At 37.4% G+C, this 24,363-nt stretch overlaps 1 protein-coding gene across 3 annotated transcripts in view; it reads left to right on the forward strand.

Annotated features, from left to right (window-relative positions):
• Positions 1 to 1,621: 1,621 nt before the first annotated feature.
• The window catches only part of pard3aa (par-3 family cell polarity regulator alpha, a), a 363,711-nt gene continuing 340,969 nt past the window's right edge, over positions 1,622 to 24,363 (forward strand). For all 3 annotated transcript variants that reach the window (XM_056738007.1, XM_056738008.1, XM_056738009.1), the window contains exon 1: positions 1,622 to 1,922. In XM_056738007.1, coding sequence (XP_056593985.1) covers positions 1,803 to 1,922 — 120 coding nt within the window. In that variant the 5' untranslated portion in view covers positions 1,622 to 1,802. The remainder of the gene's footprint in view (positions 1,923 to 24,363) is intronic.

Below are 24,363 nucleotides of genomic sequence, written 5' to 3' on the forward strand. Positions count from 1 at the left end.
CATAAAAAGGCTCACCCTTTTTCCACAAGGGGGCATTATAAATCATTCAAAAGAAAGATGATTAAAAACGAATAATTCTAATGTACTCGAAAATCAAAAAATGTGAGCGTGACATATATTTATAAATGTCTTTTATCTGGCAACACTGAACCGATGTTTATTTGGTAAGACGGACACAAAACAGCAAAAGGCCATAAGTATAGATGTCGGTCTCCATAGAAACAACTAGCACCTTTGTTATTTCATCTGAGGTCCTTCTATATAAACTGAATTGTTTCTAAACAAATACTAACAAAGAAATATAACCCAGTGCATCATTTCAATCTCTCCTTTATTCTTGCTCTCTCTCTCACTCAGAGTCTTCTATAAAGGTGTATTAAAATAATAACTATGATTGGCAGGAAAGCAAAGACTATAATTTTCTCTTTTGACTCTATGGATGTAAAAAAAGCTTTAAATGTCCGAGAACAAGATCTGCCTGAGGTAGACCACCATGATCACACAGATATTAGTTTTTGTACAAATGAGAACATTTCAGATGACAGCACATTCTCAAGATTAATTGGGCATCAAACCCGAGATCTTTGTGTTGGTGAATACAACGCCAGACCTGTTGAGCTACACAAAATCTGTACAATGTTTACTGGACATGAATCACAGATGTACTGTATGACAAGCAGGTCTAACGTTTTCATTTCTAACAAAAATCATATTTTCCTATCCGATGAATGAAATGATAAAAGTAACAGCGTAATGCTTCTGATCAAGTCTATACTGATAGTTGAAGTATCTGATAATTACATTAAAAACGTTGTGTCCTTTGTGTTAGCAATGCAAATGTTGTTTGTTTGATTCCCATACATAATAAAGAGACCCGAATAAACGTAAAGACTTAAAATAAAAGTGTCTGCGAATGTATAAATGTAGTAATTGTCATTTAGGAATAAATATTCATAACCTTGGAAATACAGGAAGATTAAGAACTAATAAATAACAGGTAGATATTTGCACATATAACCTGGAACTATTAACGAAAAACTATAATATAGCCTATAACAGTAAATAAAGTATTAATATAGTATTAATATCATATTAATATAGTGTAAATATCAAATGAATAAATGCTTTCAATCATTGGCAACCCTGGGAATATTAATAAATACATAAATGAATAAATAATTGTATATTCACGTGGTTTAAAACTCTGTATTCGGAGGAACACAAAAGAAGATATTATGAGAAATGTCTCAGCGGTTTTGAGTCCATACAATGGAAGTCAACGGAGGTCAATATTGTCTGTCCAACAACATTATTCAAAATATCTTCTTTTGTGTTCTGCTGAATAAAGTCTGCAGGTTTGGAATAACACGAGGGTGAGTAAATGATGGCAGAAGTTTTCAATTTGGGGTGAACTGTTGCTTTAAACAAAGGTCAATGGATGCCAAAGGGTGCAATAAAGAAGTCAATAGAATATAATAGAATATAGCAGAAGTATTTAATAAATGCATAACAGACATTGACAAGCTAGTGTCTCCTGGTAGAGAGACGGTGCTGTGGAGTTGAGAGATGAGTCAGTGAGGCGCGTGTTCACTCAGACTTGAGTGTTGAAGCCCAACCCACGGCCACTTCGCTCGAGACACACGCCGAACAGGTGATCCAGTCCCACCTGGGCGGCAAAATATGAGGATTTATCCCGCTTTTAACCATTCAGGATACAATGTTATCGACGCGTACTGATTCTGTCTGAAGAGTAACGCACTTCACGCGCTTCCCTTCGGAGTCATTGGGAATATTGGGCGAATATGAAAGTGACAGTATGTTTTGGAAGGACCCGAGTGGTCGTTCCCTGTGGGGATGGGAATATCCAAATCCACAGTCTTATTCAGCAAGCGGCGATGCGATATAAAAAAGCCATAGCCAAGGTGAGTCGAGATTTATTATGTTGCTTTCGGAAGAACAGCGTGTCAGCTCCAGCGCTTCGCTCAACATGGCGCTTTTTCTGGAAGAAAGAACAGGGAAGAGAGGGAGAGAGAGAGAGAGAGAGAGAGCGCAAAAGAAGACGATATTTCCCATATTTCTGACTGAGTGTTTTCTTTATGCTTGTATTTACGTTTATTGCAATGTATTGCGTAACTGTGCAAACGGGTTATTTCTTGCGTTGTTGCAACTTCGGCGCGTATACGCGCGCGCGCCCGTGTGCAAAACTTTACCACAGATCCTGAATAGCAAGATGAATGTCGATTGTTTTTCTCGTATGTGACACTAGTAACACTGTAAACTAGGCTTGAACTAGTTTTAGTCAAACATTTTGAACTGTTTGGTCCGAGACAACGTGCACGTGAATTGGATACACTTTTATTAGTTTTACATTTAGCAGGAAAGACTGAAATGTGTCGTGTTGTAGTTCCGAGGCTGCTATCTGAAAGGTTGTAGGTTCAAACTCCTTTCAAGAGTTGATTCACGAGCTGTCATCTTCGTGCCCTTGAGCAAGACACTTTACCTCAGCCTATGAGTGACCATCATTGTAAAATATAGTATAGACACTAAATCATATATAGGAATTACACACCTTGAAATAAGCATTTTATCTGAATTAAGGATTTGTTTAAATAAATAATTTGTGGGATTAAAACAGTGTATCTGCTGGTTAGTGGACATACAACCAAATGGAGGCATGTAGTGCAGATTCACAAAGTGTCTTAAAGGGCCAGTTCGCCCCAAAACCAAAAAAATGTCATCATTTATTGTGGTTTTCCTAATCTATATACGTTTATTTGTTCTGATTAAGATTGGGGTTGAATGCTTGTAACCACAGAGAAAGATATTTGAACCAATGCTTTTAACTAAACTAGTTCTGGGTCACCATTGACTTACATAGTTAGTATGGTAGTTAAAAGTGCTCCAGAGCTGGCACTACTACATTCTTCAAAATATCTTCTTTTGTGTTCAACCGATCAAAGACATCGATAATGCAATTTTTCCTACTATGGTAGTCAATGGGTTCCAAGAACTGCAAAACTATTCGTTTAAATATCTTTCTCTGTGTTCATCTGGAACAACTCGAGGGTGAGTAAATGAAGACAGAATTTTCATTTTTGGGTGAACTGTCCCTTTAAGTGCATTAATGTTGGGTTTAGACTTCATGTGCAAGCAAGTTGTTGGAAACTTGTAGAAAAGTGTGTACACGTTTGTTATATATCTTTCGAGTTAATGGGCTTGTACAATTTGCATAATTTGAATGTAAGAGAGGAAAAGGTATTTTTTCCAGCTCAATGCTCAGAGGTCTGTTTACTTATAAAGTTGAGGTTTGTCACTCATTATGTAAAAACTGCATTGCTACAAGCTGTATTGTGGTTTAGGCTCTAGTGTGTATTAAATGTTTGGCATCAGTGTCATTATTCCTGTCCAGATCTTTTGTTAACATTGGTGTCACGTCCAAGTACTTCTGTTCGCCAGGATATTTCCCTTTTTACAGAGAACGTTTTCACATGGAAAAAAGATTATTCAGAGAGTTTGCTTTTTTGTGAATAGGCTTCCTGCGCTGTTTCTCTTTGATGACTGCATTTGGCTCCTTGTTGAAATGCTTGGGACAACAAAGGACAATGTGAACTTGTGCATATACTAAAAGTTGAGCGTAAAAACAGGGTGTAATTGCAGACGCCAGAGCACTACACACATGCAGCAACCCCACACCCATGCTCGCATGGCTCAGCAGGCACACCTTGTACCTCTAGCTCAGCAGAATAACGGCGGCCGGCAATTGATCCAAGCCTGAATAGGTTTTCTCAGAGGACTGCTGCTTACTCAAGAGCACACTTCATTCTGAGGATGGACCTAAGCAGGCTTTTTGGATCACTGATGTGTGCTGCTGAATTAGCCTGTGATCTATAGAGAGTTGTGTCTCTTCATCAATAACCTTAATAAATGAACATCTTTATTTAGGAGGCCCAATCTTTTCCTTCTTTCTCTCAAGACACTTGTCTGCCGTCTTTCCATTGACTTTCCTGTGAGTCGATATAAATCCAGTATAGTGTAAGTGGCTGTAGACAGGAGTCTTGAGAGGAAGAAGAAAAACTGGAGACGATTTTTTTTGAACTATTTATTTATTCTGTGTTTCGTTGTGGAAAGTTTAGCCTATAGGTTTTTTCATTCAAGTAAGTGAGATTCACATATGTTGGATTTTAGAAATTAGCCTCAGAATTCTCTAGGTATTGAAAGTGACAGGATTCTTCTTTAAGACAAAAAGCGGACAAAGTAGCATGGACTTAAAATATCTGCCAGTTGCGACTAGACGAGGTCAAGGTTAAATTATTTGTGTTGGTTTGATCTTTGCGAGCCCCTGTTGCCCTGAAAAAACAGAAGCACATGTGATGGTTTCTGATGGGATTAGTGGTCAATCGAGATCAGACCTCATCCCCGCTCCCACAGAACATACGGCTGTAATTCAACACAGGTCCACACAAACCATACATTGTATTAATGAGAGTCGCATACATCTGGATGTGTCTTACTGAGGGAAATTGTAGATGAACTTTGACTCTGGGATCGGAAATCCCTTCCTTTGAAGACTTCTCTGTGTGTGTCGCCGGGACCTTAACTTATGAAATGGATGTTATAGGGATATTTCACTTAAAAATGAAATATCTTGCTTTATTTACTCATCCCCATGCATGTAATATCAAACCTGTATGACTTTCTTTCGTCTACAGAACACAACAGAAGATATACTATCCAAACAATGTTTAACCCCATTGACTTCCATTGTATGGACCCAAAACAACCAAGACATTTCTCAAAGATCTATTTTTTGTGTTCCACAAAAGAAAGAGTCACATTCAGGTTTTAAATGGCATGAGAGTTAATAAATGATCACAGAATTTTTATTTGGTTGTGAACTGTCCCTTTAAATGTCTATAAACTAACTAATAGCGTCATAGATTTAATTAAGACAAAGTATTAAAAAACTTGAGGATTGTTGAAGGTTGGTTACTGAAACACAGTTTGTAGTTTATGTGATACAGTGCATTGCTTAAAGTTGTAGCAAAATAAAAATATTTAAGCTAAACTTTCTATTTATACCGTATATATTTATGCAGAGACATTCATTATAATTAATTGCAAGTGCCCAAAAGTCTTGTTTCTGGTGTTCTGTAGTAGCAAACAATTGAAAAATAACACTTACTTGTAGGATCATGTTGGGAAGATATAAGCCCATCAGAGGAGATTGTATTCATTATGTTTTATGACTTATTGACCCCAAAACCTTTGATCTGTATCAAAGCTGCACATTATGAAACACATCGTGCACTGCCGTCACTCGCAGCCAAGATGTATAAATCTGACAGATTGAGAGATCATGGCGTTGATGTTTTATTGTCACATAAATAAAAGTGGCATGTTTCAGCTAGAAGTCATTATAATGTTTATGTTTCTGCTAAAGCAGTAGACAACCAATCGGATTTGAGAAGGAAAGAGCCTCTATGCACGGCATGTTTCCTCCAGCGTTGATGTATTATTTTGTACCTGGCTTCAGATCATTGTGGAAGCATTAGATCGGTTACAGTGTAGGTTTCATTGTATTGTATTGTAATTTTACCTTCATGTTTAAGAGGTCTTTGATTCACTTTTGCTTCCATTGTCTAATCTGACAGCTCGATATGTTTCATATTCTGATAACCAGAGAGCGGGAAAGATTGTTACTAATGTGATGCCAAGAAATGTACAGTGTAATGTTACAAAATGACAGAAAGTGAAATGAAATGCATGTTTTCACACTTTATAAAAAATGTAAAAAGAATAATTTTTGTCGTTTTAGAGTTGAAACATTTGGAAAGCCGCTGTTAATGGTCCATTGAATGGAATTAAGCATCATCTAGCGGTGAGGTTGAGTATTGCAATTAATGGCTCACTCCACAGCTCCCTTTGGGAGCACTACGGAGGCTGACACGGAACTAAGATGTTGTCACGTAGAGCAGTTTGTTCCTTTAGGGCTACTGTAGAAACAACTTTGCGAATTCCTATCCTGTCATCCAAGCAAAAAGGACTCAAAAGGTTATGAAAATGACCCCATATGCCGTCATGCAGTCAGATATAGACGCATTTACTTTTTCATTTGTAAAAGTATCAATGGTTTAATAAATGTTAATGGATTCAAAGATATTTTAATGCTTTAAGAATGTAACGAATTCCATATAAGGGGACCCGTGGTGTATGTAGATAGAAATAGCTCATTCCAAGGTAATAAAAACATAACACATCATTATGTGAGATCTTTATACACCTCTGAACACACAGTTATGTATATTATATTGCATTTCTGTTAATAGATTCTCCCAAAAATTACACATTGGACCTTTGAAGGGATTTTAAAGTTTACCCTTTTTACAATTTGTGACTTTTTTTAAATAATTTTGGGATTTTATCAATTTGGATGCATGTTGCCAGTTTTCACAAGACTCTATGAGCATGAGTATTACGTCACAAACAGCATTTATTCCTGTCTTTCAGCAATGGTAATGGGTGTGACGTCTAGGAATTAGCACTGCAAGTATTTTTACAGTCATTTGTCGATACAAGCAAACCAGACAGAGGGAATTTAGGTCCGTATAGACGAGGTTTGATGTCTTTTTCACCTATATACACAGAGAGATTTATTCTCAGATTGCACCAGATTAAGACTTCATTCAGACATGACATAACCGTATTAACTCATGCAAACTGTTGCTTTAAAAGTCATAGGAGGACCACCCCAATCTAAAGTGGTTCTGCATGTTTCTGAGGAAACGGGCTGGAGAATGTATCTCTGCATCAGTGCCTAAAACCTGTTGGTCTTGAACGAGGAGTATATATATATATATGATAATTGTCCCACTACAATATAAAGTATTTATCCATTCCTTCATTCTGTATACTCCGTATAGGTCATTCTCATCATGAAACCATTGAAACATGAAGGCGTTAATGATTTTTAATGTAAAACATATAATTCAGTAACACAAAAAATATAATAATACATATAATTGTGTTCTCTACTTTGCACAAAGAATAATTTTAACGTAGGAATGATTTGATTATGTTTGCATTTTATTGTATTTTCTGCTTAAAATCTCATTACCGTAATGCGTCCTGCTGAGTGCATGGTATGTTGTTAATTAAATAGTAAAATAAAAAGTAGGTCTGCATGATTAATCGAAAAGAATCCGCACGCGATTTGGCGGTTGGCTGCAATGTTTATGCGCAGTTTGTCGGTGAAATACGGTCAAATGCAGCTGCATCCTAAAGCCAGAGGGCACTCACGCACAGAAACTCCAATGCTACATAGAAGAAGTATCACACGTATAACCAGGAAATGCCGTCTCCCTCTCTGCATCTGGCATCTTTCTATCACTGTTTTTCAAGCCTCCTCAGGTATTTTCATGATAATAAAGTATATTTATAAGGATGATGTTTGACAGGTGTTGCTTTTTCAAATGCACGTTTTAAGGCAATCAAACGATCAGGGCTTTCAGATGGAGCAGCATTTCTCACAGATCACAGAGCCGTGCTTCACGAACAAGCAGCGCATAATACATTTGCCTTTGCAATTTCACAATCGCGTTACCCACAACAATTTATTCACGATTTGAATGGGAATTGTGATTTATCGTGCAGCCCTAATAAAAAAAGGACTTATAATGGTTGAATCGATTTCTATATTTGTTGTCAAAACTCATCAGACACAGAACAGCACAATGTGACCCTAAGGTTATTTTGCAATGCATTCAGTGACATCAACATTCAGCGCTCGATTCATACATAATTGTCTGTGTAATTGTATTCATCTGAATGTGAGAGCTCATGGGCTGTTCATTGACCAGTCTCAATGATTCACAGCCGCTGTGAAGACCTTCTCCGTGTGGGGTCTGTGGATCCGTTGCATTGGACAGGCGTGACAGATCCCCTGCTGTTTAAATCTGCAGTCTCTATTTGTCCACCCATTTTAGGGGGCCGCGTAACGCCGCCCCTTTCGTGTCCACCCTATAACCTTATAAAGCTCCATTTGTTTGAGAAAAAAGCACATCACTCATCCTGGCTTGACAGGGTTTCCTCAGCGACCAATTATCACTTTCAGTCTCACAGTCTGAGACTCTGGTGACCTTGGACCTTCAGCTACTGATATAAAGAGAAAGTGGAGGTGGATTTAAATTGTATTTTGCTGATTTTTCAGGAAATTAGATGGCTTCCTGAGGTATTTGTTTGGGTGTAATTAGGTTTATGAAAGCATTGCACAATATTAATAATAATAAGAATTATTGTTATTATTATATACATTTTTGGTTTGTGTAGTATAAAACAATATAACACACACACATATACATATATATAATATATAAAAATTGATAAAGTTTTTTTTACTGTTTACCGCTCTAACTTACATCCCATTTAATCATGTTATAGCAAAGAAACTGAGAAATTTAGATATACTATGAAAAGGCTGAATCTATAATGAGTAAGGTAAGAGGGAGTAAACCGAGTATGTATTAAGGAGAATGATAAAATCTTCATGAAAAACAAGTGATCTGTAAAGAATTATGGTTTGGTGGGGCAACATTAAGCAGAATTGCTGTTTTCTGAGTAATCATCTGTTATCCTCAGGGAAACCTAATGTGAAGCCACAAGTACAGACAGCATCAATGCTGCGTGTGTCTCCAAAACCTCCAAGATTAATTGTATGTCTGTAAGGCATTTTATTATATGACTGTGATTATTTTTCACGGTAAATGAGTTGGCTGTTAAATGAAACTGATACAGATAATGTTGTGATGCTTTAGATAATTATTAATTAAAGGATTCATTACATGTCTCAGCTCAAGCTTGACGTGTATTTGTACCGACCTGACATTACTTAGTTGCATTCCTTCAGTCTTTATTTTTGCAAATCTGTATTCATTCAAATCGTTCACAAATGTTTTTACAAAATCTTTTCGATTATGTTTCGAAGGATTTTTTTAATGTTATACAGTATGAAAATATGTGTTGTATCTATCTTTTATTATTTGCCATTAGGGATGTAAGAATGTAATCGAAACGGTGTTATCGAAATAGCAAAGTTGTCTCAATATTTATTTTCGCGGTCACATGATTTTATGAAACGATAGGTCTAGCGGGTCTAACATAGATGATATTAGATAGAAATAATAGATGTTACCTTGGCAAGGTCCATCTGGTACAATTCTTTTATTTTATTAAAGGGATTTTTAGGTAATTTGACCCATCTCATACTATAACCTCTAAGCAAGAGTTATGATCAGAGGGTAAAGAAATGAGAATGCTTATGGCACGTTTCCAAATCTAAAATATTATATTAAATACTGCAATGTGAAGAGCGATAAAGACCTACAGTGCAGACCCCGTGATCATCTGTTTATAACACCAGTCATATACTGTACTCTCATTGTTTGTGCAAATATTCATACTTCATTGTTTTACATGTCGTCTATCTTCCTAATGTATACATATAGAAGATAAATATAAATAAATGATAAATCTCATTATCAGAACTTAATCTGATATCTTCAGTACATTTTCATAATTTGCTTACATGTGCACTTTGGTGAGCATTTAAATGAACTGTAATAAATAAATGAAGGAAATTAATCTAAGAAACATGAGGTTTAAGATATAAAATTATAATGGGAGATTGTTAACGATAAATAAAATCACTCATTCCATGAAATAGATTTTTGGCAAAGCATAATTTACAGAAACGTGTTCACCCGAGCTCAGCACATCTTGAACCGGTGACAGACCTGCTCATAGATCTGTGTAACTAGGTGAACAATCCAGTAGGTCATGTTGATGTCGAGCAGTGGTTTTATGGGTAATAGATTTAGCATGTTGTTGCACAGTTGGTGGGATTATACTCAGGATTTGTTCAAGTAGATTACAGTTTTAGCCGATGTGTTTTATCAAAACCTTATTCCGCCGGCTTTATCTTTGACATCATTTTTAATGCAAATTGGACACGGTTGACAGCAGCAGATAATATGAATTTCTTTAGTGTTGCAGATGCCAGAAATGTCCCACCTTTGCCAAACAAAAGCCAATCACAGGTATGCCCTACAATACTTTTCTGTAGTGCTTTTAAACACTCATTTAGGATATTCAAACTAACCTTGAGTCACTGTTTCTTTTGTGACTCATTTATGGTGCACAAGTGCACTTTGATGCCAGCAAATATCGATTCTTTAAGTGGTTGTTTGTGGTTTACAGCGTGTGTTATTGTTTGAGCTCCACGGCAAACAAAAGTCTCTATAATGACAAGTTATAAAAAGCAACTGTGGCCTTGGTTAAGAGAGAGAGACAATCAATGGGCGTCTTACCGAACCACTTTTCCCAAAGTTAGCATGGAGTGGACTTCCTATGTATTTTGGCGGGAACATAGACTTATCGATAAAATTGCTATTGTCTTGCTGCGTTACCATAGATTAGCTTTTATAGATGCCAGTGTCTATTTTGATGGCTCAACAGCATATCTGTATTTGAAAAGACTAAAGTATGTCTGTCTCTTTCTCTTTCCTACATGGTTTCTATAAACAGAGGAAGTGTAGATATGTAAATAATTGAAATGAAAGGGCTTATTTTAGATGTGTGGCCTTTTTAAGACCTATATTTCCTTTAGCAAACACCTACTCCAAGCCGCGCCCCCTGCTTGCTTTGGCACCGCCCCTGACTGCGGTTACCCTGTGACTCATCGACAGATACTATTCACATGTTTGTTTTAAAGTGTTTCACTTTTCAACTGGTGCCCACAGGAATGTAAATACACGACACACTGAGTAACTAAGAAACCCTTGGGAGTCAGAAAAATATCCCATAATGCATCAGTACTTGGGGACTTTGTCTGCTTTTCCAAAATTTCAACAATCCTTACAGCATTCATCGTAAGGACTGTTATGAATTCCTATTACACAACGCCTTCCTTAGTTCCCGTTTACATCAATAATATCTCACTTTCCTCTCAGCCTGTCCAGCTCTTACCTCACAGGAGCATTTGATTTTGATTCATTGTTTCCTGAGTGCAAGTGAGCCGCTGAACTGTTGTCAAAAATGGACCTACAGTAGGATTTGCTTAAGAGAAATAAGTGTCTCAGAATGTTTTTGAAGCCAAAGATGGTTGAATTGGAAATGCATTGATGTTTTTAAACCACTAGGTTAGTGGTAAATAGTGGTTTTGGTAAATAACTTTATCTTGCCTAAAGAATGACAAAATCCTTCAACCTTCAATCCACAGAATAAAAATAATGAATGGCAACAGTTTAAAGTGTCCTGATTCTGCATTTAAACCACAGACCTGGCAACCCTGCTATATATTATGTTAATACATTTTTCATTTTTATATTTCGCAGTTGTTTTCCTTTTTTATAGTTAATCCACATTGCACATGAGATTTGTGAACTATTTACATGTAGGCTGTAAAATTGTTACCCTCATATGTAATTACAGTTAATCCAATATTTAGTTTGAGCTCTCGAGATGGGCAAAAGCAGTTTAAGCATCTCTTTTCCCCCTATTTGTTGAAAAAGATTTGACCAAGCTTTGTCTTTTATCTAGTTGGATGGAAAGTGTCAGCGATACTTTCATTCACAAGGACAGGTCAGAATCCAACAGGCAGAGTTGTTAACTCTATAATACCACTCTTCATCCTGTAGTGCAGGAAAAGTCATTTGATGCTTGTCAAGTGTCACCAGTAAGCTTTTGAAATAGATGGCACTTTAAAGTGTCAGAGAAAGGCCTGTGTTTGATGAGTTTATGATCATTCCACATAGATCTTATCCAGAAAATCTGCTTTTGCACTTCATTTGATGTACACATTCCATTGCTGTTGCTGCAGAGAAGACACTCCGGGGCAATATTTTAGATTTTACGATTTTCTTAAGGTTGTGTTTTTGTTTTGCATGTCACACCTTAAACGACTAGTTCGAACAAAAATGGAAATTATTGAATAATTTACCTACTTTGTATAAAGACGCGTGTCTGCGCAGCCCGCGTTGTATAATGATGCTTGTCTGCGCAGCCAATGTTTTATAAAGAGGCATGTCTGCGCAGCCAATGTTGTATATAGACGCGTGTCTGCGCAGTCCGAGTTGTATAATGAAATGTGTCTGCGCAGCCAATGTTTTATAAAGACGCGTGTCTGCGCAGCCTGAGTTGTATCAAGCCGCATGTCTGGACAGCCCGAGTTGTGTATAGAAGACATGTGTCTGCGCAGCCTGCTTTGTTTAAAGAAGACTCGTGTCTGCGCAGCCTGCTTTGTTTAAAGAAGACTCGTGTCTGCACAGCCCACTCTCTGTAAAGATTTGTGTCTGAGCAGCCCGCATTGTATAATGATGCATGTCTGCGCAGCCAATGTTGTATAAAAACGCAAGACTGCGCAGCCCGCGTTGTATAATGATGCTTGTCTGCGCACCCAATGTTGTATAAAGACGCATGTCTGCGCAGCTCACGTTGTATAAAGACGCATGTCTGCGCAGCCTGCGTTGTATAAAGAAGACACGTGTCTGTGCAGCTTGCATTGTAAAAAGATGACTCATGTCTGCACAGCCTGCTTTGTATAAAGAAGAATCGTGTCTGCGCAGTCCACTCTCTGTAAAGACGCGTGTCTGAGCAGCCCGCGTTGTATATTGATGCGTGTCTGCGCAGCCCGAGTTGCATAAAGCCCTGTGTCTGTGCAGCCCGAGTTGTATAAAGCCCCGTGTATGGGCAGCCCGAGTTGTATAAAGAAGACACGTGTCTGCGCAGCCCGCATTGAACAAAAACACGTGTCTGCGCAGCCCGCATTGTATAAAGACGCGTATCTGCGCAGCCTGTGCTTTGTAAAGACTTATGTCTGCGCAGCCCGTGTTGTATAAAGAAGACGCGCCTCACTTTATAACTTTTTTATTAAATATAAAATCAAAATAACAATACAATCAAGCCTCACTTTATAACTGTGAAGCTCGCGCTGCACAGAGGACACACGCCTGAATTTATAACTGTGCAGCTTGCGCGGTATAAAGAAGCTGTGACTTTGAGCAGCCGGTGCCTATACTGTCCTGCACACTTCACTGTAAAACGCCGCAGGGTGATGTCATCCCTCCCTACCCTTAATGACATAAGGGTTAAAAATGATGACAGTTTTTTGGGGGCGAAATATCCCTTTGATACTGTTATTCTCCTGTTGGCTCTGGTTACTCTTTAGTGTAAATCTGTGTGATTTATAGCTCGATTATTCTCCACTTGGCAATAATCAACAGTTTGATCAGTAATATAATTTATTGGTTAAACAAGCAATGGTTATAAGTGATATGCAGAATTTAATACTTCAGGTTATTAAAAAATATATGAACTATTGCACACTTGCTAGTGTACAAACATGTGCAGTCTTAATTTCACAGCTTGAAAGTAATAAAAAATTGACTTTTATAAACAGCAGCTGTGCTCTGCTAAACAAAATTTCAATAGCTGGCAAAGCAAACGAAACTGTTTTTGTCAATTCGCGGTCTACAGTCAACAAAATGTTCAAAACTTTCCAATGTTTGCTAAACAACGTAGAAGGAAAATGTGTTTTCACATTATTGAAAAATGTGTTGTTCTTTGCCGTTTTGGGTCAGCGCAGCATTCCAACATGGGTCTGTTTTGATTTGTAGGTGTTGCAAAATGATCTGTGTGGAAATGACAGGCCTGCGCCTACAGCAGGGGACGGTGTGAACATGTTGTAGCAAAAGTCAAATATTTCGTCAGTGCTGTTGCAGCTTGTCAGACGTGCCCTTGTGGGTGTGATTTCTTTACATATTGTCAACAGCTTAACCTGCGGTCAGAGGTGCAGTTCCGAGGTATTTTTCTTTTCCTCAACAAGGAAAACCCTGTTTAACTGATCTTCGCTGTCTTACACCTTTCTTGAGGAACTACTTCCTGAGAGGTCACCTCAATGAATTGGCCAGAACACCCAGAAAGGATCAGAGGTTATTAACTACTGTTCACCCTTTTTGAAAACCCAAATCTTTGTCAGGAAGAATTTTTATTTTTGTACCTTAAAAAGAATGAATGTATGTAGTTCTCTGTTGAGATGCAACTTATTGCATGTTACCACATTTTCTCATTCCCAGCTATATATATATATATATATATATATATATATATTAGACATTTTGGAAATTTCAAGACAAAGACAAGTATTGAAGAAAAATGCTTGAATTATATTTGGTGTTTTAAGATTTTCACATTTATCGCAAATGGACACGGCGGTACAAAAACGTCAATGGCTATCTGGTGTGGATACATTTTTTGTTCCAGTTGCTGTATTGTTGCATTGCCTTGAACTTTTTCTAAAATGTTTTCATTGTCATTGTGTGGTTTAGTGGTCTAGCACAGTCTTTTTTTATCAACTGATCACGTAACGGTTTGGGTATTTGAAACCAAAATGTAGTTTTGTGTCTTTTTTGGTAAATAACAGTCATCATAATAGACATAACGGCTCACTGCTATGAATCTATGTTTTTTTGTAGGACTCTTTAATACCAGTGTGGCAATGATACTAGTTTATGATAATTATTGTTGAGGGACTAGATACTGCCTTCATGTCATGAAAGAATGAAAGCAACAGACTTGACTAATAGAGTTAACACAAATAAAAAGAAACGGATGCATTTTCAAATGCTAGGTGCCTGAGATTGTTTGTGTTCCTGGTGATTTATTGGACAATCATAGCACACCTCGCTGTTCTGAGCGATCAGCTTTGTAAAACATCTGCACGTTTCAGAGAGGAGAGGCAAAGAGAAGATGCAAACCTTCACGGTATGTGAAAAATACTGCGTTTTTGAACCTCAAATCATGTATACACATTACATTAGTATTTGCAAAATATTTGTTTTAGCCGTGTCATATGACCCCTTTACTTCACTAGAAAACTAAAATGTCGTGACAATTCCCTCACCCACATGTCATACAAGCTGTTTTGTGTGTTCATTTCTTCTGTAAAAAAACAAATTGAGGCTTATGGGGAAAGCTTTCCAGAGTTCTTCTTCAAATAATGGACTTGAACGGGGGGGCTGTGGGTTAAGGTTAAAATTTCACTTTCAACAGAAAAGTTCTACACGACACAAAGTGATGAATAAGGGTGTTGTCTAGCGAATTGTTCTGTCATTTTCCTAGACATAAATATACGGCGTCCTCTGCTTCCAAGTGGCAGAATTTCCGAGTCGACATAGTGTTTACGAATGTGGAGAAAGACCGTTCAAAAGTTCTTGGATGTGAATGACATGTTATTTGTCTTTGTGCAAGATTATTGTTTAAAATGGTCTTGTGCGTATGAGGGATGTTTAAATCTTTTGAAATCTCCGTCACGTTGGAAAGGTTGCGCATGTCGGAGATTTCAAAAGATTTAAACATCCCTGCTATACAGAATCCGGAAGTCGTGGACATGCATCCTGGAGGACGTTTTAGTTTATTTTGAAGAGCTCTTCGCTGTTTAACTTCCACAAAAAAGAGAAGACAGGCCAATAACAATTTTAATGGAGTTGGTTACAACCAAAGTAACAAATGCACCCAAATGTTTTGTTCAGCCTGGTTTCAATTGATTTTATTTATGTGAAAGTTAAACTATACATTCTGAAGTTTGATGTTGCAAATTGTATTTTCAACCTTATGAAATATATTAACGACATTGTGACAGAATAACAGGGATCAGAATATGATTTTGACCTGCTTTCTTGGATTACTATAAATTTACATCAAAGTTCAGTTTAATAATGTTGATTTAATTCTTATGTTTTCATTTGATTTCGCAAATACACAAACTTCAGCCTGCGTTCTGTCACAATGACACTATAAATATGTTTTTGTCGGCATAAATTGACATGCACAGAATTTCAGTGGGGTCAAGTGCTATGGAGGCAGGAGGCTAATGGATTGTGGGAAATGCAAATAAGACCCCCAACGTCTCTGTTAATCATTAACCAGTGAGTTTGTGTGTTAGAGGCCTGTGTTTGTGTGTATGGTTGGGTAATTTTGGGTAATGCTTGTAACAATGACTCCGAATAAAATCACGCTAGATGCTTTCTCGATAACCATCTTGCTTCTAAGAAAATCTTACATCATAATAGCGTCACGCATTGAAATTATATCAAATAGTTGTATTATTACAGAGACCTGAAGATGATTGTAGCTGAATATTATGTTGTGTTATTAAAATTACAGAATGTTGTAACATGATCTCATGAAAAAATTTGGCTCTACAACACTAATATTTACTTATATGTATTCACAAACACTAAAACGCAAAATTCTGACTTGTTTACAACATCTTAACACACAATATTGACGTATTGACGACACATGGGTCATTCTCTTATTAAAATCCATGTGCCCTTAAGTTAAAATATGAAAATGCACCTTTTTCCTGTAATTACTATCCATCTTAAATGACGTGTAAGACGGCTTGTGCGGAGCATCTGTTAACTCCTCCCCTTCAGCTGTCAGTCTGTTGCCGGTTCCATTTCAAAATGCAACGGCTGTTTTTATACATCCTAACAAACTGAAGAGAAAGACGAAAGCCAAGGACATTATTTTTCTCATAAGAAAGTCCATTTCACTCGGAAATGCGTCATAATACAGAAGTACAAACGATCACAACTTCCGGTTCATGGGGACTTTAAACTGTATTATTATTCGATTGGTTGTACTTCAGATTCTTCGCATGAAAGTTGTGGTATCAACATTTTTGATAATCGACTTTAAAATCATCATGATATCCGATAATATAAGGTGTGTTTGACTTCATGCAACATTGCGCAGACGACAGGCATATTGATGTAATGATGTCATACGCCGATCACTCTTCGGATACGGACCGGGAGGGAATTCGTTACGCACCTGTCAAGTATAGAAAGCCAACAGTGTCACAATTCGCGTGCTTTGGATCGCCGTATCAATATTAAAACGTGATTTCGATTTTCTTGCCGTCTGGTGCTAAATTAACGTCATACGCCGCCACGCGTTAACTCCGGGCGCTGATCTACGTTAAGTTAACGTCACACATCACTCAAAATGCAAACGTATTAGCTAATACACATAGCCCCTCCTCTTCTGGGTTTGCGCGCTCTACGGCAAGTCGGAGGCCCGTGTCATATCCAATCCATATCCAGATTAACCTTGTGGAAAAACAAAAAATGGAAAGAAATGAAAGAAAAACCCGCTGAAAAGAAAATCATATAACTAATGCAGTATGTTCCAGTAAGCTATCTGTAAAATGTGTAATATGTCAAATTAAGTCAAGTCATGATCAAAGGTACCGTAGTTCCCCCCCAAAACGAAATTTCTGTCATCATTTACCAATGGTCCCGATTGACTTCTATTGTATGAAGAAAAGTCAATGTGGATGGACGGTTTTCTGTTACTAACTTTCTTTTAAATGTCTTCTTTTGTGTTTATACGGTTAACACGTTATACTGTCATACAGGTTTGAAAAGTAAAGAGGGTGATTACAGAAATCTCACTATGCTTATGCATTTTTCAATATAAGCCATTGCTAGTCTAGAGGTCAGCTCAGTTGGCTTTCATTCGCATGCTGTGTCTTTGACTGGTTTGAGTCCCGCTTGGACCAGTTGCTGATTTTACATTGTTTGTCTTGTTATGTTCATCTGTGTCACAGGGATTTTTTGTTTATATTTCAGCATTTATTTTGTGGTAAATATATAAAGAAAGTCAGGAATAAGAGCTCGTTTTCCACAACAAACTTACAGTATATTCTAAATTTCTCAATCGCTCCCGACACCGTCCAGACAGCCTCACCAACATCCTTTCAATAATCACCTTCAATGATAGTGTTTCATATGCTTTGTAGAGTAAAATTAATTATATCTAAATACTCGGCTGAGAGTCAGTTCCACATACGATCTCTTCACAGAGGTAAAGGAAGATATGTAGATAATGTGATGTGAGCGCACCATGGTCGCGTGCTAATGAAATGTAAGTGGGCATGTGATGTGCGTTAAGGTGATAATTGAAAGGCTGTTGGCGAGGCTGTCTGGACGGTGTCGTGAACGATTGAGAAATTTATAATATACTGTTTGTTGTGGGAAAAGAGCTCTTATTCCTGACTTTCTTTATATATTAACCTCGAAATAAATGCTAAAATATAAATAAAATATCCCTGTGACACAGATAAACATAACAAGACCACCATGTAAAATCACAACTAGTCCAAGCGGGACCCGATCCAGTCAAAGATACAGCATACCGAGTTGACCTCTAGACTAGCAATGACTTATAATGAAAGTCCGATAAGCATAGTGAGAATTAAACCATAAACCATAAAGCTTTTATGCAGTAGAAAAATGTTGCAGGTACAGCCCCGCAAGCGTGAGGTTTTGCTTTGCAGACGCAGCTCATCTTTCTCTCGGAGTTTCTGTACAGCGACCGGCAGAAAACAGCCTCACATTCAACTGACCGAACAAAACAGCGTTTCCAAAATTCTGTCACTGTTACTGACTGCCTGGGGATATGAACATGAACGTTTGTGCTACATCTACATCGCACGATGACGTTATAAAGCGTATTTTCCATTATGACCGATTATCGTCTGGTATCTATCTGCCTGTTGTAATCGACATGGGGATATTTGCGAGACATCGGCTATGTACGATAACATGGTCACATCGGCCAGCCCTAGTACACCCACTAAATAGCCATGCTCTGTATTTTTAGCTTTTGGAAAGCGTGTCAGTCAGTAGGATTATTCCCATAATCTCTTGTTCATGCGTAGCAGCACAGATACTTGGTGTTGATGCAGATTAATGAAATTTAAAGGGTCACTGTGATGTAAAGCACTGGCAGGCGACTCGTGTTAGTTTCTTGACATAAAGAGGGATTGTTTGATTTTTGCTTTGCCCGTGTTAATATCTTCCAATGGTCTGGATTCTATTCGCATATCAAAATAAATCATTGTTGTTGTGTTAAACTAAAGTCATCGTGTAGCCGTTGGCCAAAACAACTTCCCTCACTATTATTTTCCCATTGGGGTATATTTTCTTTTTTATCTTTGCGGGTTGTGTGCATGGAATTGATTTTCATTCAGGCAAGGCCGTTTGGCGCTTTCTTCCTCTCCTAAATGTTAGTTGCTTGTGAACCCGTGACCAAGTTCGGCAGGGTCATGGAGAAAATCCTACAAACACAATATCATGTTTGCTCATTAGACACCATGTGTTATTTAATGTGGGGTGTGCACTGTGCACACAAAGTTAAACATTACCACAGGTGACTGCTTCAGTTTTCACTTTGGTGCTAATGAAGTTGTAGACTTCATATGGGCTCGAGAGATGTTTTAGATTCTAGACTGTCTAAACAGCTTCAAACGAATAGCTTTAGTGGCAGGAAAAAGTCAGTTTCTGCAGATTTCATGTTATGTTTGGTGCACTGACCTCACTGTAAACATCCCAGTACGCCTGATCTCAATGTTAAGTTTATGATTACGCATTTCATTACAAATCCTAAGTGCACTATTAAAATCATATGCATTTCTTAAACAAAGACGACGGCCATAAAGGAAATTTTATAAAAGGAAAGAAAACAACACATTCACGCTTCAGAGGCTGTTTCTCCTGGTATTCCCAGTTGTAGAATCTAATTATGGGTTTACACGTTCTCTAAGCCCTCGGTGGAGCAGGGAAGCGATGGAGAGATGGTGTTAATTGATGTGTGTGCAGCTGGGACTGCTGTGGGAGGGATGGGAAGACCTTGTCACAGATAGCAGATGAGACAACATGAGGGAGATACTGGGTGTTTTTTAGGAGCAAGCCACACCTCCCTGATATGCAGCTCGCTGGCCGGATGCTTTGACGTATCAATCTATGCACAATAAATGTCTTGAGGCTCCTTGAGGTTATTTTTTGTGATGATTATGGATATTTGCTCTTGTGTCAGTTTTTGCTTTGTGTATCTACAGTGTTGCTTAGCTGTTAGCATTCCAGTGTTCCTTAAAGGGACAGTCCACCCAAAAATACAACTTTTGTTATCATTGTTTCACACCTGTGTAGATTTATTTGTTCTGCTAAAAACAAAAGATTTTGGAAGAATGTCAGTAACCAACAGATCTTATCCCACATAGACTTCCATAGTATTTATTTTCCATACTGTGGTATGGCAGTAAATGCCATTATTTTTATATCATAGTACACTCTAACAAATAATGAATGCGGCTTAGTAAATATCACAAAAATAAACAGTTATTTTATATAGTATATTATATAAAATGTATATTATATTACATAATAAAATCTTTTAAAATCATTTAACTGATTTTTTCAGTAAACAAATTAAAACAATTTATAAAAATCTAACAGTAAATTTCCTCAAAAATGGACAGATATTATTTTATATATTTGTTATTTTAGTTTATTTAATAAAATAACTATTTTATTAACAAATCAGTCATATATATTGTTATATAATATTCTGTTACTCAGATTTACATTTTTTTTTACTGACATTTACACAATTTAAACAGTATATTTTATTTGATTTCACAGCTTTGAAATTGACTCAATTTTATTTAATGTGAATTGTTTTATGTAAAATTGCTTACTGTATGACATACCCTAAACCTACGTTATGATAATTTACTTATTCATATTTTTTCACTTCTAATAATAATAATTATAATAACAACCTAATTAAATCTATGCAATAACACAAATGCAACAATGTGAATTATGAAAGTGAAAACTTACATTTGTAATGTTATATTTTATCATCTTCAGTATTGTCATCCTTTGCCCTAGAATTTGTAATTTATATTCTTAATTAATCAGCCAGTTTTATCCTGAGATAGGAGGTTGGAAGGAGTTTTCATCTATGCTGGGCTCAACTTCAACAAGCCACAGTCCCAGTGCTGAAGAAGCTCATTTAATCAAAGTGAAAGATGATGATGTAATAAGAAAGATCACACAATGATGAGACGTGTATGATTTCATTTCCTGCTGTACAGTCAGAGTGCATTAAAGCTGTTGAGTCAGTCTAGTACATTCAACACTTTCCTCATTTCCTTGAATTTCCGTGAATCAGTCTGGACATACTTACCTTTGTAGAAAAGAGACTATTTTTGCTTCCTGTTTCCTGTGCTCACAAGAAAGCTACTACTTGGACAAACCGGTTTTATTATTCCGCTTGGCCTCGTGCATTTGTCCTGGCACCAAGTGTGTGGAATGTTTTGTATATAAGTGTGGCTATGTCATAAGCCCTGAAGGGATGCTGTCATCATTTTCATATGATTGGGTCCAGAGGGACTTCTCAAAAAGAGCGGCCGCATTCCTCAACTCTGTTTTTGAATGAGAGGGAGTTGGAAATAAACACATCTTAGCGTTCATGTCAGAATGTTTGTAAACGAGTCCAGACGTGCTGGATTCGTCTTCCACACTCCCACAAAATGACATGTGTCGTCCCTCAGCAAGCCTTTCTGTAAATCTGCTCTTTCCTTGTGCCGCCGTCTTCTTGGTCCTCTTTTCACGGTGAGAACACATGGCATGAGGATCAGGTTACTGTATTTTCAACGAATTGTATTGATCTAGCTGTCAAATGTCACAATTTGTTTGGGAAGCCATAGGAGTGTAATGTAAATTGCGTCTCACAGTGCCTATTACATTCACCCTTAGATTGAAAACGTCAGATGTTTTTAGCCCTTTTCCTCATATTTCTGAATTCATAATCAGATATTGAAATTATTCATGAGTCTATTAAAAAATCTTGCTATTTGCAGTACAGATTTAGTTTGGCATCTTCAGTACCAAAATGTCTTATGTCACCCATGTCACTTTCATAATGATTTTACTTAATTATTCAGAGAGGAAAAATGACTCGATTCATTATTTTCGAGTGAATTGATTGAGTGAATTGGTCTCTGTATGACAGGTGGTTAAAGGGCGGGGCTTGAAATATGCAGTAGTGACCAAAAGTGATATTGGTACAGTATTCGCTATAAATCCACCCTCGGGTTAGGTTAAACCATCAAAATATGTGGTCAGGTGTATGGTGCACGGTGGACAAACACTAAACTACAACATATCAGGTAATTCCCAGGTTTTATTCAAATTACAAAATAGATAGAACAATTTAAAGCTCACTAAGACTAATGGACAATATTATTTTTATTGATATTGTGGATCCTCTCTTGTGCTATTATTTTGTAGTCATTAATCAGGTCTAAAGTGCAGATGCTCTCAGGGCGTGTCCGAATCCACATTTGCTAGTTTATCGACGGGAAAACGGTCGGCGCCTGAGCGCATGGTTTAAACGGGTTGTCCCGATTCTCTTAATGAGTACGGGCGTAACCATTTTCCCGGTGGAGTTTGCAAAAGCAAAGACTGGACGCTTCTCCAGAGAGGAAACGCATCTGCTCGTGCATGAGGTTCCTTCTGTGTAATAAGTATAAAGTGAAAGCGCGTTGTGGACCCGCCCAGAGGTGCAGTACTAATGAGCTCTTTTTTAAACAAAATATTTTGCGCCATTGACTTTAGACCAGGTTTGCTTTGGTATATGGAGCAGTCTTTTTTCATTTACTCAGTTAGCAACGCGCCAACACTGTGCCTAAAAACACCTTTTTTTTAGACCAACACGCCCATGTGCGCACAAATGAGTGCAAGTGCATTTAAACAACGCAGCACAGGATGGGAAATTGAGAACTGCGTCGGGCTGAAATTAGCAAAAATACATGCACTGGGCCTTGCGCTGCATTGTCCAGGGTGTACGATAGGGCCCTTAGTGTATGTATATGTATCTATATAAGTCTATATGCAACTTTTATGTAACTTATATGCAACACAAAGCCCAAACACCCTTAGTCATTCATCATAATTTACCAAGGGTGCCAATCTAAGTGGAGGGCGCTGTATTTTAATAACAATATGTCAAGTCAAGTTTTGTGAGTCAAGATTTGTTCATATTGTAATCTGTGATCTTTTGTAATCTTTTAGTTTCAGTTATCAAGGTATCAATCTTTGGTCAGCTTGGTTATCTTTACAAATCTAAGCAGGCACCAACAATGTTGAGATCTCTTTTAGAACTATAGGAGAGAATCATTAGACTTTGGACTAGGACTGAACAACTAAAATTAAAAGAGATTTTTGATGGGGAATGAGCTTTGGGATGTGAATTGACACCCAGGTGTAAGTGTGTGTATTTGTCTGCTGGTATTCTTCAGTCATGTGAACGTTAACATGATGAATTACCTGTTTGTTTGACACAGTGACCCAAAGCTTACATTCAAGACCTTTAATGTGGCATGAGACAGCTGAACTAACTCTGGCTGTCATTATAAAGCACCACAGACATTACAAAACCTTATTGTGTATGATTGAATTTGTTTAAACACAGTGTTACATTGCGTTTACTGATGACAGATTTGCTCAAGTTCCCATACATAAAATATATTTCACAGCAGTGTTTCCCTACCATTACCTTAGAGGGGACCCCTTCCCTCTTGAAGGTCAAGTTAATTTAATTTTCTATATCTATATCAGCAGCAACATCCCCAGCAGCCCCCTCAACATCAGCTAAGATATTTGGAAGAATGTCAGTTACCAGACTGAACTTATCCCACATTGACTCCCATAGTATTTATTTTCCCTACTATGGCAGTAAACGGGGATGAGATCTGTTTGGTTACTGACATTATTCCAAATATCTACTGTTGTGTTCAACAGAACAAAAACATTTATACAGATTTGGAACAACCTGAGGGTGAGTAGCAAGGAATGCATCACGATATACAGTATTGCTTTATTGATGTTTTGAGCACAGCCTTATTTAAAGCCTTGTTCCATGTGCCCCTTTTATACTTCAAGCACCTGCCCCTTTAAAGGTCTCTGCATTGCCCTGATGAATCATGTTTTAGTAGGATCATTTATGGCATGGAAAAGCTACTTGTTAGTAACTTTGTAAGTACTTCTGCTCAAGGAGCAATTTTGTTAACATTATGCAAGAAGACATTTGACAGGAAATATCTTTCGCATCATCTAGTGATGAGTGCCAATGTTTATTCTCCCCATCTAGCATTCATCTTGATTGATCTGATCATGAAACTAGCCGATTGCTGCTTACCTGTGGATGCTTTACCCTCAAATAAATGCTCATCCTAGTGGCTGACCTATGTTAAGCAATCTTCGCATGGCAAAGTTTGCACTGCACTTCATTTTCATTCATTTTATAAAGGACTCGTATTTAACATCAAGTTACCGTATATGCTACGCAAGTCTACAGTGTGCGTAGCCTGATAACGATTGTGAGTCTTATTCAATTATTACAAACAAAAAATCAACATAATAACTTAACAAGCCCTTTCTTAATAATACAATA

The sequence above is a fragment of the Triplophysa dalaica genome, chromosome 23, assembly GCF_015846415.1.
Source record: "Triplophysa dalaica isolate WHDGS20190420 chromosome 23, ASM1584641v1, whole genome shotgun sequence".
In the NCBI taxonomy this organism is placed as follows: domain Eukaryota; kingdom Metazoa; phylum Chordata; class Actinopteri; order Cypriniformes; family Nemacheilidae; genus Triplophysa; species Triplophysa dalaica.